The sequence below is a fragment of the Pseudorasbora parva genome, chromosome 10 (assembly GCF_024679245.1).
Source record: "Pseudorasbora parva isolate DD20220531a chromosome 10, ASM2467924v1, whole genome shotgun sequence".
Taxonomy (NCBI): domain Eukaryota; kingdom Metazoa; phylum Chordata; class Actinopteri; order Cypriniformes; family Gobionidae; genus Pseudorasbora; species Pseudorasbora parva.
This window is the reverse complement of record NC_090181.1, coordinates 24534993-24552092: the sequence shown is the minus strand read 5'-3', so window position 1 is coordinate 24552092 and position 17100 is coordinate 24534993. Positions and strand designations below refer to the sequence as shown.

General features: G+C 38.9%; 1 protein-coding gene across 3 annotated transcripts in view; it reads right to left on the bottom strand.

Annotated features, from left to right (window-relative positions):
• Positions 1-17100, bottom strand: part of shtn1 (shootin 1) — a 45265-nt gene that overhangs the window by 19869 nt on the left and 8296 nt on the right. For all 3 annotated transcript variants that reach the window (XM_067455636.1, XM_067455637.1, XM_067455635.1), the window contains 3 exons: positions 9328-9422; positions 704-866; positions 175-272 (listed from right to left, as the gene is read on the bottom strand). In XM_067455636.1, coding sequence (XP_067311737.1) covers positions 175-272; positions 704-866; positions 9328-9422 — 356 coding nt within the window. The remainder of the gene's footprint in view (positions 1-174; positions 273-703; positions 867-9327; positions 9423-17100) is intronic.

Here is a 17100-nt window from a genome sequence, read left to right as displayed (position 1 = left end):
AAAACCGTTCCGTCCTGTCATGACGAAAGGTTATTACATGCATTAAAAAACTGAATGATTTCAGTGTATATGCTAGAACTTAAAAAAATAAATGATGTACAGGAGATCACCTTAGAGATGAGTATTGGTTCATTGATGCAGTAAAACCCAAGATTAAATGTCTCTCTCACATACTTCCTGTTTAGTTTGGCAAAGCTGCTCTCTTGTTATCTCCAGATCGATCACTATCTGCTTCTTCTCAGCCAGGATCACCTCTAGTTTATCCCTCAGCTCTACCATAAATAAACAAGAAATGTATTCATAACCTACAGTACAAAGAGCCTGATTTCTCAAGTGTCCTGTAACCAAACATCATGAATTGAGAACTGAGGCGAAGGAGGAAATTATTAGTAAAAAAATACTTAATTTTCAGTCTGTTTATCACAAAAAGCTATTGAACAATTGTAAAACTTGAAATAAAGCACATGTTAAATGGACTACTTTTACAATGATTTGTATTATGTATAACTTGTGTTGTGTGTGTGTGTGTCCTTTTCAGCTTTCATTATTTGATTTCATGAGGAGCCAATGTTGTTAGGTCCAGTTGAGCTGTTTATTCTTTAGCTGCAAGTGGTGTAGAAATTATACACTTCACCTTTAATGTGTAGATACAAAAATATTTTATTAAGCATTATATTGTGTCTTATACAGTGCATTGACCAACCTGTGATGACAATCTGACAGTGAGAAGAGCTACAGACACCTGACGACTCCTGTGGATCATCTTCATCCTCATCATCAAGATTGATGTCAGCGATGACATCGGCACCAAGACGGGATATATAGAGCATACTCTTCCTCTTCAAAGAACGGTTCTGTCTGTTTAACTGAAAGAAAGATATACATTTATGTACTGTATTTGGCAGATGCATTTATCCAAAGCGACCAAAAGAACAAAAATACAGTGTCTTTTTACAGTGCAGAAAAATTTGCAAAACCAGCACAAGTTAATCTAGTGAGGGCAATGTCATCACATTCATAGGAATAATCAGAGTTTAAAATGACACCTGTAACACCACAAATGATATAAAACCCAAGCCGGTGATTTTCTGCGTTTGCCTCGGAGTAAAAAGATATGAGAAATCAAATCAGCAGCATGTAGACAGACCAGCCCACTGGAACCCCATCGAGCGCCCATGCAATTCCCCTCAATCACACAGCCAAACACACACAGCACGAACTCTCTGGAAAAGAGCAATAATCAAGGGCAAAATAATAGACATTTCATTACACGTATGCAGGGGCAGCAGCACCAGACACTCCTGTTTTCATAAATAATTACAGCATTCTATCAGGCACGGCCACGAACCCCCACCCTCACAACATGTACATACCTGCATCCGAGAAATTTTTACCTTTTTGAACATCCAATTAAAGTAATTTAAGACTGGTCATTCACACTTCAATTAGGGAGGCCGCTTAATGGAAACTCAGAGAGCCAATGGGGGTGGAGTTATGCAAATTGGTCCCGGGTGACATTCCGGTAAAAGAGAGAAAAAGAGTGGAGGCAGGGATAAAATGCCCCCTCTTTAACGAGCCTTTATTAATGCCATCCAAGTGAGGACACAGCACGTGAATCCATTTCCTGATGGCGTCCTTCCTGCTGAATGCATCTTTTAAAAACGCAATCAACAACACATAATACGGGGATAAACACGCAGAAACACATGCACGCTTGCTCTGTGATAATCACCCGGCATTGATGAGAGCGCAGCGGCGAAATTACACAGTGGCAGAAATCAGACGTGCGTCTCGAGGTGGCCAGGCCCCTCATCTCCTCTGATCACACATCAAAACAAAATGTCATGTGTTTGGATTGCACTTTGATTTGACTGCCACCACCCGCGAACCCTCATCCATTACTGCTTTTTAATTCAAAATGTCCCAGAGTTTAAAAAATTGATTATGATTTTCTTCTTCCTTTTTGGGGGGTAAGGGTTGGGGGGTGGATGAGGTGTCTGCCAGCCTCAGGTCTCTTGGCAGACAAAATTACAGCCATCATACACAATAAATCATACAGCTGAAATGTAGAGACTTTTTGAGACAATTCTGCTCGCCATCCTCCAATCACAACTACCAAAATTTTTGGACTCATTTAAATGTAAATTTGGGATGAGCCAATGCTGTAATTTTCCCAACGTATCCTTAACATTTTCAGGAAGAGGTGAGATTTATTTCCACCATGCAGACTGAGATGCAAATCAAGTCAAAGTCTTCCACACTTATTTAATAGATATTCAACAAGATTAGTTCACATAAATACAGCAATCAACAATGCAATATCAATATTTAATGTCTAGTTATTTGTTTACTGTATAAGTAGGATAACGTACAGTCATTTGGTCATTGTGGAAAAATAAACCTTACAATTCTGGACAATACTGATAAGACGATTATTATTTCATGTTATGGCAGATAGTGTGGCGTGTATTACAATTTCATTAAATATTATCTATATCAACCAAAAATAAAACACAAAATAAAAAAATAAATTAACCGTTTCAAATGCTACAACTGATAACATTTTTGAAAATTGATACTGAGTTTGAGATATGCTAATGATTACATACAGCATTATTAAATGATTAGTGTTTTGTTAAAGAAGAACAAAGATTAAAGCAAATGTACAAACAGAGGAGATTACCATAAATAATGAAATAACCAATATTGTCCAATACCAAAAAATTATTATTATTTAATAGGCGATAAAAGGTATGTTGCCAATATATTGTGAATTTATAAATAGGAATTTCACTTATCATGTTTGGGATGACCAGCTGACTTATGTACTGCATACATTACTGTTCAGATGTTTTTGTTTTCAATAAATTAAAACTTTTATTCAGCAAGTGTGCATTAATTAATGTTACAAAAGGTTTCTAAATAATTGCTGTTCTTTTGAACTTTCTAGTCATCAAAGAATCCTAAAAAAAAGTATAATGGTTTCCACTAAAACATTTTAAAGCAACACAACTGTTTCCAACATTAATAATTATTAGAACAGTTTCTTGAGCCCCAAATCAGCATTTTGAGTGATTTCTGAAGGAAACACTGAAAGACTGGAGTAATGATGCTGGAGTAATGAAAAAATTCTGCTTTGCCGTCGCACTAAATACATTTTAAAATATATTTAAAAAAAGTTGTTAAACAGTAAATAAATTCAGCAACATTATATATATATATATATATATATATATATATATATATATATATATATATATATATATATATATATATATATATATATATATATATATATATATATATATATTATGCCCCCCAAACGGTAGTATAAAAAATAACTCTTAGGAAAATTAACCATTTTAAATGCAAGAAACTAGAACTTAAGAGACAAATGAATGCAACAGGTTTCCCGTCTTACAAAAAAGACAGATGGGTCACTTGAAATAATTCAGCTATGTGCTGAAAGACCAACTAGTGACAAAAACAACTGCATCCTCAATCAGACATTTGTCCTGACAGATAGAAGTTGAGCAAACCTGGGAAGGCCAACAGCTTGTTGTTCATTCCACAGACGTGAGGGCCTCGTGTGGGGCTGTTCACAGACCAGCCAGAACAAAGGGCATCTGCACCAGTTTTCATGCACAGTGGCCGCCAGCAAACACAGCAAAAGCTGGGCTGTGCATTTAAAGATGTTAGGAAACCATTGATTGGTAAAATCGAGCTTTTATCCAACACATAATGCTGAGGCACAAAACGGCCCAGCTGCAGGTCTATTTCCTCCGCACAAATGAAATGCTCCTCCACGGTCTTCCTCAACCACAGCTTTCAAAAACATCTGTGATGCTTCACATCCTTCAAGGAAATAATGTATACCTCAAGAGAATACACAAGTCTAGAACTACATTAGAAAGTTATTTTCAAGAAATTGCAGGACCAAAATCTTGTTGACCATGCTAAATAACCATGAACCACACGGTTTTGTCATCTCAGTCTATTTTATCATATACAAATATGAAAGTCCATTTTCCTTTGCACTGCAAAACGTCTTCTTTCCTTGGACAAAGAAAGACGTCACACGACAGCTAGCCTGCCACTAAAACGCAGGACAACAGTGTCCTTTTTCAATCTAAAGACTATTTTCTTCTGGTCTTTATCTCTTTTATCTGTGTCTTTATTCCTATCACAGCTACTGTTCTCTCATTTCTCTCTCTGTGTGTGGTGATCAGCGCTCATCACCGATAGACAGCAGAAGAAAGTTGATTCATCCATCAAAGAGACAGCAATGAGCCGGTAATCGTTCCTGCTAATTTGCCTCACACCTGGGCTTTTAGAGATCCATTTACCTGCTGAGCGTTCAGCGTAGATGCCACTTCACTTTTCAGACCAGACTGAGCCTGAGCGGCAGAACCGAAACCCGACTAACAATGTGCTGAGCAGGGACTGATGGCAAATTGAATACTTCTGTAATGAGCGGGACCAGTGAGGTGGGCAGGCAGTCACCACCAAGATGCAGGTATACGGGAGGGAGATAGTCTTAAGATTGACTTCAGCATGAACTGAATGGCGTGACTGCCCATGTGGAGTACAATTGTGTGTATTTTGCTCAGGATGGAGGAGGAAATAAATGGATTGAAGGTTGGATGGATGGAGGCATGATGGATCCCAGCTTATTTACCATGGAAGCACAAGCGAAAACATGTGTATGCGTTTAGAGGTAATGTTTCTGAGAAGAGTAGAGCAAAGAAACAGAAGTAAATGGATATTAGTATAGAATAGAACATACAATAATTAAAAAGAAGAGAACAGAATTAGAGATGCATCAATTGGCCGATTTTGATTTTTTGCTGATTCCAATTTTCTTTCTAAGAACTATAACTGACAGCACAAACAATAATCTACTTTTCTTCAATGCTAAATATTATTTTCTTTAAAAAAACAAGTAAAAAGTGCATAATAATTCAAGAAAAAAAGAGAGGAATAAGCACAGCTTTAAACAGCCCCCTGTGTTTAAAATCTAGTTTTTAATGTTGTTTATTTGTCTATGAGGTGTTTTTAAGTTTTAATGTTTAATTCATCAGTCAACACCATTGCTATTTTCTCCTTAAAACTGCATTGAACGCTGTTTGAAATCACTGGTGATTCTGATGTCACAAAAGACCTTGTAACTGAACACATCAAAGTGTGGGCGGGTTTTCGCATATCATCATTACTATGCTGCGAAGCAGGGGTGAGAAGCCATACTAGTATATTTTTCAGTTGATATGAAAAATTTAGAGATGCACCGATCATAATTTTTTTGGCCAATTCCGATTTTTTGTTAGTGAGATCGGCCGATACCGATTTTTGCCGGTTCCGATTTTTTTTCTAAGAACTATAATTGACAGCATGTACAAACAAAAATCCACTTCTTCTTCGAAGCAATATTTTATTTTTATTACACATTACAATAGGATCTTCTCTCACTTAAAGGTGCACTATGCAACTTTCCGTCCACTGGAGGGCGCCTATTCAAAACAAAGGCGTAGTTTGATGACGTTTAAGCGCAGTATCTTGGGTAGAGATGGGTATCGTTAAGATTTTAACGGTATTACTACTCTTACCGATACTGCTTATCGGTCCGGTACTTTAACGGTATTCTTATCGGTACTTAACGAGATTTTATATATATATATATATATATATATATATATCTCAACAAAAAAAAAAAAAAAAAAAAAAAAAAAAAAAAAAAAAAAAAAATTATATATATATATATATATATATATATATATATATATATATATATATATATATATATATATATATATATATATATATATATATATATATACACACACACACACACACACACACAATTAACAAAAATACACATTATATAGGCCTATACAGTGCTTTAATTTCAGGAAGAATTCTAGTAAAATAACACTGCATAGTTTATCATAAATAGCCAAAATAATGCGTATTATAGCTGAAGTTATTAATTCAAGAGCTGTGAGTGATTTTCTCTTTGCATTTGGTTGTTTAATTCGTAGTAATTCATCAGCATGTTTATTTACACTGCTGCCTCTTTAAGACAGATGTGCAGCTCTAGGCGACTGATAATAGGCAGATACACTACACTTTCCTCTGACTATATCCATAATAACTACGTCCATTTTAGACACAAACTAAAACTGTTAAACTGTTGTGTTTAAGAGACTCTCCAAGCCGGGATTTTGACATAGATGTTGTGTAGATTTGATCGTTTAGACGCGAGTGTGAAACCGAAAGTGTAATTTGCTCGTCTCGTTGCGGGCTGTTTCGGAGCGCGCGCCGAATTGGGAACATCCTCTTGCGCACATTTTTGTGCTTAATCGCTCTTTTTATTATTAAAACGCATCCCACAATTTACCAACAGTAGCTAGACTGTATTTTACAACAATCTCTGATCGTGCTGATTCTGTCATTGCGTTTGAGTTTTATGGAGAAATGACAGCGTAGGCTACTGCTGCAAAGGGAATTAGCCTACATAAGTTGCGCTAGACATAAATATTATTTTAATCTTTGGAAGCCAAAATCTAAAATAAAATCAGACTATCACAGATCTAAAGTGTAACCAGGCTATGTTTGACTGTTTAGTTCTGTCCTCTGTCGTTTTGCGCGTGGTCTCTCTCTTTCTCTCTCTCTCTTTCTCCACACGTGTATGTATTTTCAAAAGTACCGACAGAAGAACCGATAACGTCCGAGCTTATCGATACAACGGTCTTTCAAAATTCACCCCCGGGGCCCGTTTAATACCGGTTTTCGGTACCCATCCCTAATCTTGGGACATGTGGTCTTCACCTCACAGCCGGTGGAAAATAGGACTCGGGCAGAAATCATGTTGATGGATGCGGTTATTAACGTTATTGTAGTGTAAAGCAGAGCAGGACCAAGTGTTGTGGAGCCGAGCACGGCCGCTGGAGCGATTGTTAAACAAGCACACGGCTTTCGAGCACCGGGACTTTTATTATGACGGGACGGGACACAGTCGCCGGGCGCCTCCACTATTTCTGCGTTTCCGGTTATGATTATAAGGTAAAGCAGCTCTGTCATCTTATCTTATCTTATCATATTAGATACATTTAAGTGTGTTTAAAATGATGTTCTGACGTTACTCTGTGTGTTCGCTCGGCGCTGCTGTGACATGTTCACACTGCTAAGAGTAAAGCACTCCTGCCAAATAAAACTGAAGGTAACACAGATATGACGCAATTGACAGGCGACTCCCTCAAACTCTATGCTGACACGTCCCGGTTCATTAGTTAAAATAGCAATTTTCTCACAATTTACAAATAGTTGTAAACATTTGCGATATTGTAAGTACACAACTGAACAAAATATATAACACTGGCCTAGTGGTTTTTGTATATTTTACTGCAAAAATACTACATAGTGCACCTTTAAACAACTCTTAAAAAATAAGTGTTCTGTGCCAGGAAATAATAATTGAAAATCCGTTGCTTTATGAAACAAAACATTATAAATGGACCTTTTTCTCATTTTTACTTCTTACAAAGGTCAAAGATCCTATGAATGAACAAAACTGAAGTGCAAATACTCCTCCAAATAATAGTAATTGGGTAATAAATGTTGCCAGCTACGGATGTCATGGTACCAAAATTCCAGTAGTTGGTACCAATACCATAACATTTTTACGGTACTCTGTACCAATTTCAGTACCACAGCTAAATGTTTTTTAAATATATTTTTTATTAAACTGCATGTTTGCATGCAGCTATGAGTGTGAGCGTGGCTGTGACGTCAACGTTGCGGTCGCGCTCACAGCCGCATGTAGAGGGATCGGCTCAAAATCAGAGACACGTGTGACTGATCGTCCGATCGCTGATCATGCAGAAAATTGTCCAATTCCGATCCCTGGCCGATCAATCGGTGCATCTCTAGAAAAATTGTGTATGATGAACTAAGCGTCTTTATCCACTGACGTTCTATGATGTTCAAAGCATTTCTTAGGATACAGATTTTTTTATATTCATGTTTGCGCATATACTAAATATACAGAGCACATGGAAAATCAGCCGATTCCAGTCCCTGGCCGGTCATTTGGTGCATCTCTAAATAGAATCAAAGGAAACAAAATCAAACCAAAAAGAAAAACAGAACAGATGAGAGCAGGACAGAAGAAAATAGAATGGAATAAAAGAATCAGAACAAAAGAGAATCACATGAAACGGAACACAAATCAGGGTGCTTTTTTACACTAGCACTTTTGGTGTCCACCAGGGTTTGATTGACGTCAGCAGCACACACGCAAACTGTACCCGAATCCGCTTAAAAAAAGTGGTCAGGGGTTTGGTTCATGTGAACTCTGGTACAGTTTGTGTTGTACTAAATTGTGCAAGTGAAGCGCTATTAATTACATATGATTTGATAAAAAGGTGTGTTTTGTGTTTCACTCATTTACCTGACGAGCATCACTGACATACTACAAAGCAGAGAGCTGCCGTACATTTGCAGTACATTTGCATATATAAGCAAGTGCAAATACGTATGGAGGCTTTGGTAACAAAACCAACGGTTAAAAAATGAAACATATAAAAGCGACGGGAGCAACGAATTGTGCATCGCCTTCACGCTCACTTTTGTTACTGAGCAACCAAATAAACAGCTGCTGCTTGTATGACGCAAACGAACCCCGGTTCGGACCCACATAATATAATATGAAAACAGTCCAGCGGGGGCAGGGGCAGGGGCAGGGGCAGGGGGGAGCAATCGAACTCTGGTTCGGCCCAGGCAATCGAACCAAGTGTGAAAGCACCCTTAATAAAATGCAGTGGAATCACGCAAAAACATCAGAATCAAATAAATGAGAACAGAACAGATTCAAATGAATCAGAACAGAACAGAGCGCAGAACAGAAGAAAATATAATGAAACATAACAAAACAAAGGAGAATCAAATAAAACAGAATCAACTGACATAGAACATAATTTAAAAAAAACTAAACACAAAAGAATCAAAAGAAACAGAAGAGTAAAAACAACATCAAAAAAGACCATGATGAAACAGAATTAAAATAAATAAGAACAGAACATAATCAAGTGCCACAGAACTGAATCAAAAGACCCAGAACACAACTATCAATAGAGATCAATAGAGAATCAAATGAATCAGAACAGAATGAAATCAAACAGAACATAATCAACTGACACAGACCCAAATGAAGCGAACCAGAATACAACAGAATGGAATAAAACAGAACAGAATCAGATAAAACAGAAAGGAGAATCAAATGCAATAGAATAAAACACAACAGACAATCATAACTTTATTGTAAAACCTCACCTTTGAAGCCAAAGCTTCTACACTCTCTCTGCATGTCTTCTCAATCTCTAGATTCTCCTGAATGTTGTTCACCTCCTCTATCACCCTGTGTGACACTGAAGACAAGAAATATGTCAAATATTTTGATGGTTTCTTCAGAGCAAACATACTACAGTTGTCACTACAGGCAAGCACACAGCTAATTTTCACACACTGTCACGCACACACTGAAGCAGTCAGAACAGTACAACATCATGACATTCATAGACAAGGTCACAACATCATACAATTACTCTGTCCAGAGCCATGAAACATAGAACAGCTCTTTATCAGCTATCATGCTCTCCAGACTCCTTTCACACAAGTTGACTGGGGACATTCAGTGTACAAAACTATAGCTGGAACTACAGTATATATAGTGGACACAACACATGCTAACCCAATCTCAGCAACGATCTGAATGGTTTGAATAGTCACTGTCACAGCACTCATAGCAGTCTTCTGTAGTGTGACATGTTGTACTTCATCTAAAACCCATTTTAAAAATCTTTCTAATTCCTTCTAATTCCTAATTATTATACATGCATTTTCTATGATCTAATGTTAATTTAAAGATGTGGACTTGGATTTTTTTCCCCAGGCTCTGCTGCAAATTTGAACCTTTTCCAACAGTGACTATGATTTTGATACATCTTTTCACACTGGAGACAATTGCGGGACTCGTATACAACTATTACAAAAGGTTACAAACGTTTACTGACGCTTAAAAAGGAAACATGATGAATTAGACAAAAATGCAAACCGTTTTTTAAATTAAAAATAAAAATAAAATTTGATTAGTGGTTTCAGAATTTGATTGCACTGTGTGTGTGTTAGAGATGCACGATATATCTGCCATCATATTGGTCTCGGCAGCTATATGTTTATTTTTTATGTTAATGTATCGACATTTCTTATTAATAACAATATTGAAAATTGCTGTGCTGCTTCATTTTTTTGGTGGAAATTGTAATATTTTTGTCAGAGTCCTTTGATGAATATGAACATTTATTACATTTATTAAAGCATTCATTAAATAGAAATATTTTATTTTCATGTCTTGACAAGAATTCTTCACCGTCACTTGTGATCAATTTAATGCACCCTTGATGAATAAATGTATGAACCTCCCTTTTGAATCTTACCACAAATGTTTGAATGGTATCATGGTTTCCACAAAAATGGTTAATCCAGTACCTGTCCTGTAGACCCGTTCGCAATTTGGTGTTGGGGGAATTTCTCATTTGAACTGAGTTAGTGGGTCCCTAGACATGAAAAATCACAGAGGTGCTCGTCCGCCATAGTGCCACGAATGACGTAGTGGTCAAATCAAATATGGCCGCCGATGGATGATGATGAAAATCCAACTTCTATGTTTCTGAATGTATATACACATGTAATACCTCCATTTAGACTTCCTATTGTATGTGGAATTAATTTCTGATATTGTTATGACCATAATGGTTGAATTTTAACCTTTAACAGGCATGGTCAAGGTAATTTTCCTATTCAGAAGACCTTGGCCATAACTTGGCCATTATTAGGAATAAAAGCCAGATGCAATAAGTTTAATTCTACTAAATCTGACATTAAACATTCATTTTTTAACATTAAGGATCATCTTGTCATTGAAATATCAAGGTCAACATATTTTTTTATAAAAAAATATTTTTTCTTTATAGTCACTTATTATTGTTTCCTTCAATTATTTGTTTTAATTATAACAAGACATGAAGAGAAGAAATGTAACAATTATAAACATCCTCTTTGAAGTTTTAGTTTAATTGGGTGTTAGTACAATGATAAACAATTGAGTGCAAATAAAACTGTAGTAATAGCCTGACAAGATGTTGGGCCTCGGAACTTCTCATTGGCAGGGCTCAATCTGAGAGGCGGGATAAACGGTTGTCTTTCAAATTCACTCTGCACGCGATAGGATAGAGCTACAACCAACCAGAGCAACAAAGAAGGTGAAGTGGAACTAGTTGATAGATTAAACTTTGGCTGTATCCGGTCGGCAAAACTCCGAACACATCTTCCTTTCTTAAGAATGATATCAGTACCGTTCTTTTCTCAAAGAAAAGCTTAACTCTGAGTCTTCCAGAGTCGCGGCCAAAGCCAATTTGAAAGAACGCTGTTTGCCAGCTTCTTTGTTTACAAGTAGCACGCGGAACCTCCGCAACTCTGCTGTCATTATATTAAGCCCGCCCACCGACTCTATACACAATTTGATTGGCCTGACCAGAGTTTGTTTTTTACAGCTCACAATTCAACGAAGAGTTGCTAGACTACCCTGGCTGCAAATTAGCTTTGCTGCCACTAGGGTGTGTCTAGATTTCTAAGCTAAAGAAGCAATAAAACTGATACAAATTACATCATATCAAATGAACTAAAAGTGCACCATATAGTCTGATTTCTCTCAAAGTGTACTGTATGTGTTCATGCATGTTAGTGGGATGGGTTTTTACAGGATGATTTTTCCATGGCAGAATATGGTGCATGAACTTCAGCAGCACAAAAGCCACATCGGCGATTGTCACACTTGCCTGCACACTTACTTAAGCCCCTTTCACACTGCACGTCGGACCCGCAATATTCCCGGAACATTGCCGGGTCGCCTTCTGTGTGAAAGCAACCACGTCCCGGGATTGATTATCGAATTCGACCCGGGTCGGGGACCTAGTAATATTGCGGTATTCGACCCAGGACGTGCGCTGTGTGAACAAAAGCCAAAACTAATGCCGCAGCGTGTGCGTAGTTATCGTGCGACTCCTAGAGCTTGTTTCTTCAATAACACAACCCTGCAGTGCCAGAAGAGCTCGTCGGTGTTTTAAACGCAGAGAGTGTTCGTATACAAAAGAAACTAAAATTAAACAAGCAGAAATGTGTGCAAACTGGACACAAGTCGAGACCACGGAGCTCCTTACTATCCGTGCTGAAGCTGAGATCGCTCGCCATTATACGTCACATCAGGATGTCACGTGTCAACTCGACCCGGGACCGTTAAGAGTTGTGTGTGAAAGCGCACATATTACGGCATTTCGCTGGCAGTGTGAATGGGCCAAATCTAGCGGCCCAGGAACAAATGCCGGGTCGCATTATCCGTGTATTTGCCGAAATCGCAGTGTGAAAGGGGCTTTACTGTGAGCAGACTTGGTGGTATGGGCTTCAGACATTTTGATGGCAGGGGTGTGCCAAAGTTGCAAGCAAGTGGCATGTCGTATGAACCAGAAAAGCCCCTCGTTGGATGTGGCCTCTGATCCCACTAATTGTGGAAGGGAGAGCATCAATTCCAGAACTTCCTCTGGTGTAGATTTCTATCCTGAAATCATCAAATGTCTTAGCTGCATCTTGCTCTGTCAAGGTGTCTGCCTCTTCAAAGTTGGCTAAGTATTGCACTGGGTCAGAAGCCATAGCAGCATGTTTAGTCCCCATGTTGCTCATACAGTCATCTCCAGTCAGAATATGTCCTTTAACCACTGTCTTTGTCAGTGACGCATCAAGATGATAGCATGCTCACTGTTGATCAATTGGTGCGATGCTCAATAGTGAGATGAAGTGAGAAGTATCTTTTGATACTCCTGGTAAAATACAAGAAAAGTTAAACCTTGTCCTCTTATTTTTTGTGAACTCTGTCTAGTATTGTATACACAATACACAGTATAAGGGCAGACTATAAATTTAGTTAGTTCGCATGTACATGTCTTTTGAGATTCTTCAAAATAGGAAAATGACTATGACCATGCCATTTGGGGGGGGGGGGGGGGGGGGGGATGCTGTTTCATGCATACTGAGCTTTTTACACTGTTAAAGACTTGGATTCCCATCCTAAACATAGACAAAGTTTCAAAAACTAATGTTGGATGTTTGCTGGAGTATTTCTGTGTTAAAAATACTCCTTCCGGTTTCTCACAAGTTTCGGAGAGTTTTTTTCGGGTATGGCTCGGCTTGACGTGGACAGAGCGGAAGGTCCTTGTACGGGCCGTACGGGCTCTTCTCCCGGTAGGGTGAGCGCGCGTGTGACTAGAGCGAGAGAGGAAATGCACGCCCATAAACACTCCACGCCACGCTCCACTTTATTCCTATGGGTGACATCAAGCGACTTCAACGCTTCAGCACAGCATTCTGGGAAGGCAGCGCTGCATTTGAACCGATTTGAACGCAGAAATGACGAGAAGCTTCACAACATCGCTTCAGTCGCGTCTCAAAGTGGATCTCCACGGTCACTGCTGTCAGGACTTCACCAAATCATACCAAAGAAGTGTGTTTTTGACGGAGCGGTCCTAGCGATAAAGGTTCGGTCCTGCTTTGGAAGCAGCCGGTGAGTAAAACTGCTTCAAATGTCTATGCTGTCGGCTATCGTCGCGTGAGTAAACATCAGTAAACGACACGATCACGTGCTTCGTCATTCAAATGCGCTAACGTTACTCCATTGTTGTTCTATGTATAAAGTTACACTAGTCTGACGTGCAAAACCGTTTTGCTTGCTACTGCTAAGGTTTAGTCGCATACAATAGTCCATAAACCGAATCAAACTGCAAGTAAACACACACAAATCCTGCTGTTAATTTTTCTCCTGTTCAATTTATTTCAGCCTCAGATTTGATTCTGGATCATTATCTGTATTAGCTGAGATAGCGATGGGCTTCTCCACGCTTGAGGACGTCACCGCTTTGTCCGCTCTCGTCTTTCTTTAGCTCCGCCCACTCGATATGCCTCCAGGCGCTCGTTTTTTTCCGGAAAGACTCTGTACAGCCCATATTTCTTTTATAAATATAATAAAACTAAAGACTTTTCGGAGATATGAAGGATGCAATACTACTCTATAGGTACTCAAGACTGACATGAGATTGACTGAAACTGAGTGTTTCACCCCCCCTTTAAGGTCAAAATCACCCAATATGGTCATATCAATAGCAGAAATGAATTCCACATACCATAATTAGTCAAAATAGAGATATTACAAGTGTATAAACATTCAGAAACAAATATGTTGGATTTTCATCGTCATCCGATGGCGGCCATATTTGATTTGACCACTACGTCATTCGTGGCACTATGGCGGACGAGCACCTCTGTGATTTTTCATGTCTAGGGACCCACTAACTCAGTTCAAATGAGAAATTCCCCCAACACCAAATTGCGAACGGGTCTACAGGCCAGGTCCAGGATTATTAGTAATATTTCACAGTATTACTGTTTTCACTGGATTTTTGATTAAATAAATACAGCCTTGGTGAGCATAAGAGGCTTCTTTCAAAAACCGACCCCAAATAAATATTGATGCTGAAAAAAGTTTAAATAAGAAGTCATCTTATTTAGCCACATCTTTCAGACTCTCTTTTCTGCTGAATCACCTCTCCACCTTGGCCTTCATACAGCTATTGTCTGTTGTACAGATCTGTTCAAGTCAGCTCAGTGCTGCCTTTCATACTGATCCTATAGGGAGGGGAGACTGAGATCAACACAGCCCTGTCTAGCCGAGCTTATTGTTTGGATTAATAGTTAACTGTGGTGTCTCCTTGCTTTCATCGGCAAACGCAAGAACCTCTGACGAAGGTCCACGGCGTGTCAAAAGATTCTCTCCTTTTGAAAATGTTTATACACGCTTAAAAAGCTTACTCTTTCATGCACAAAAAGATTCCCAAACTTTCAAAAATTCCAAACGCAGTCAGCCTGACGAGCAGCCGCAATCTATCAACTTCCAAAGAGGCTGAAGACGGGGAGATGGAAGAGGCAGACGCTCTTAACGCCTGGAGCTCTTACCTTATTTGTGTCCGTAATCACCAGAGACTGGCCACGGACCAGCTCACAGCCTCTTAACTAATTACACATTGTGGTGGAGAGGCAAAAACAGGAATTAGCACCATCACGACCAGCGGCTGCCTCCCAATGACACCTAATTAAAACTTGATGAACGCTCATGTCTGCGATATCCAAGTTCCGCGCTGTAAGCCTTTCCCTGTCACTCATTAAACAGTACTTAGCTGCCAGTTGGTCTCCCTCCACCCCATCTTTCATCTCTCTCTCTCACTGGTAGTACTAGCACTAAGTGACAGGTTAATTGTAATAGCTGCTACACATAAACCGGGCTAAGTGTGAGGCAGTTGCGGAGCAGGAGGGGGACGAGGGGGAGACTTCACACGTCAGGCTTGGCAGCTTTAATTGTAAGTTTTGGCCTCCCCATCAACGTTACATCTTCAAATCTCTTTCTTCACGCGCCGTTCCTCGTGCACGCGTCTTCTCAGAGACAGACAGTGATTACGTGCACGAGGACGGCGAGTATAATGCTATCGGGCTTGCGTGTTGGAGAAGTGAATTAGAGCCTCTGATGCTGTTTCTACAGTGCCGAGCTTGATGAGGGGGCAGATGCCTTTGTGGTCTTATCATTAGAACACAATGGTCATGTTGTCATCAACCTTGCCATCTCCAATTGAAAAGACATGATTGTGTGTTGGGGGCTTTTTCCTTGCTCGCTCGCTCACCACTTCCCCCCCACCTTGCCAGCTTCCCCCTCGGCCGCTTTGCGCTGAATAGAAGCAATTTTCCGAGAGCTATGAAATCACGTAATAGCTCCTAATATGCAGCTGCTCTGCTAGAAGCTGCAGCCACTATTTAAGTGGAAGTCATACACAATACGTGTTTATGGCGGAGGAAACATGAGCAAAGGCCAAGATTATTCACAAAAACACACGCTCTTCTCTATCAAATAATGACCTATTTTGTGCATTAAAATGAGAATGTAATGGATTTTTTCCCTCCTCCCCAACACCGGCGGCCATTTGTTGTGCTTTTTAAAATTTTGCCTTTTTATTCACGTGTTTGAATTCCATGTTTTCCTTGGAAAAGAAAAAGAAAAAGAAAGTGACATTTGTATAGATGTGTGAGAGAGGTGAAGTGCGGCGATTTGGCAAGGGTGTGACTGCGGAAAAACCCATTTAAGACTGAAACCTGTTGCTTTTCCCCTCACTCATGTGCATACCTGTCAACATTTGGGTACCAAAATGCGCTAGACCTCTGAGCGGGGTAGTGGGTGGGGTTATGGGGGGTGCTGGATGGCTAAATACACATAAATTGTGCAGATATATATAGAAAAATTTGATTAATCGCCATTAAAACATTTTTAAAAATATATTTTATAATGTAATAATTTCACAGTTAATCTTCAAATGTATGTAGAAACAACAAAGTCAGTATATTTTAAATACTTGTTTAATGAAATCTTTTTATGAATACAGACCAGTTTTAGTGATACAAAAAAAGCTACTGATGTCTCAATGAATGACTGGTTTGCACTGCGTAACTTATAAATTACAAACCGATTCCGAAAAAGTTGGGACACTGTACGAATTGTGAATAAAAAACGAATGCAATGATGTGAAAGTTTCAAATTTCAATATTTTATTCAAGATACAACATAAATGACGTATCAAATGTTTAAACTGAGAAAAATTATAATTTTAAGGGGAAAATAAGTTGGTTGTAAATTTCATGGCATCAACACATCTCAAATATGTTGGGACAAGGCCATGTTTACCACTGTGTGGCATTCCCTTTTCTTTTTATAACAGTCTACAAACCTCTGGGAACTGAGGAGACAAGTTGCTCATGTTTAGGAATAGGAATGTTGTCCCATTCTTGTCTAATACACGCTTCTAGTTGCTCAACTGTCTTCAATCTTCTTTGTCGCATCTTCCTCTTTATTATGCGCCAAATGTTTTCTATGGGTGAAAGATATGGACTGCTGGCTGACCA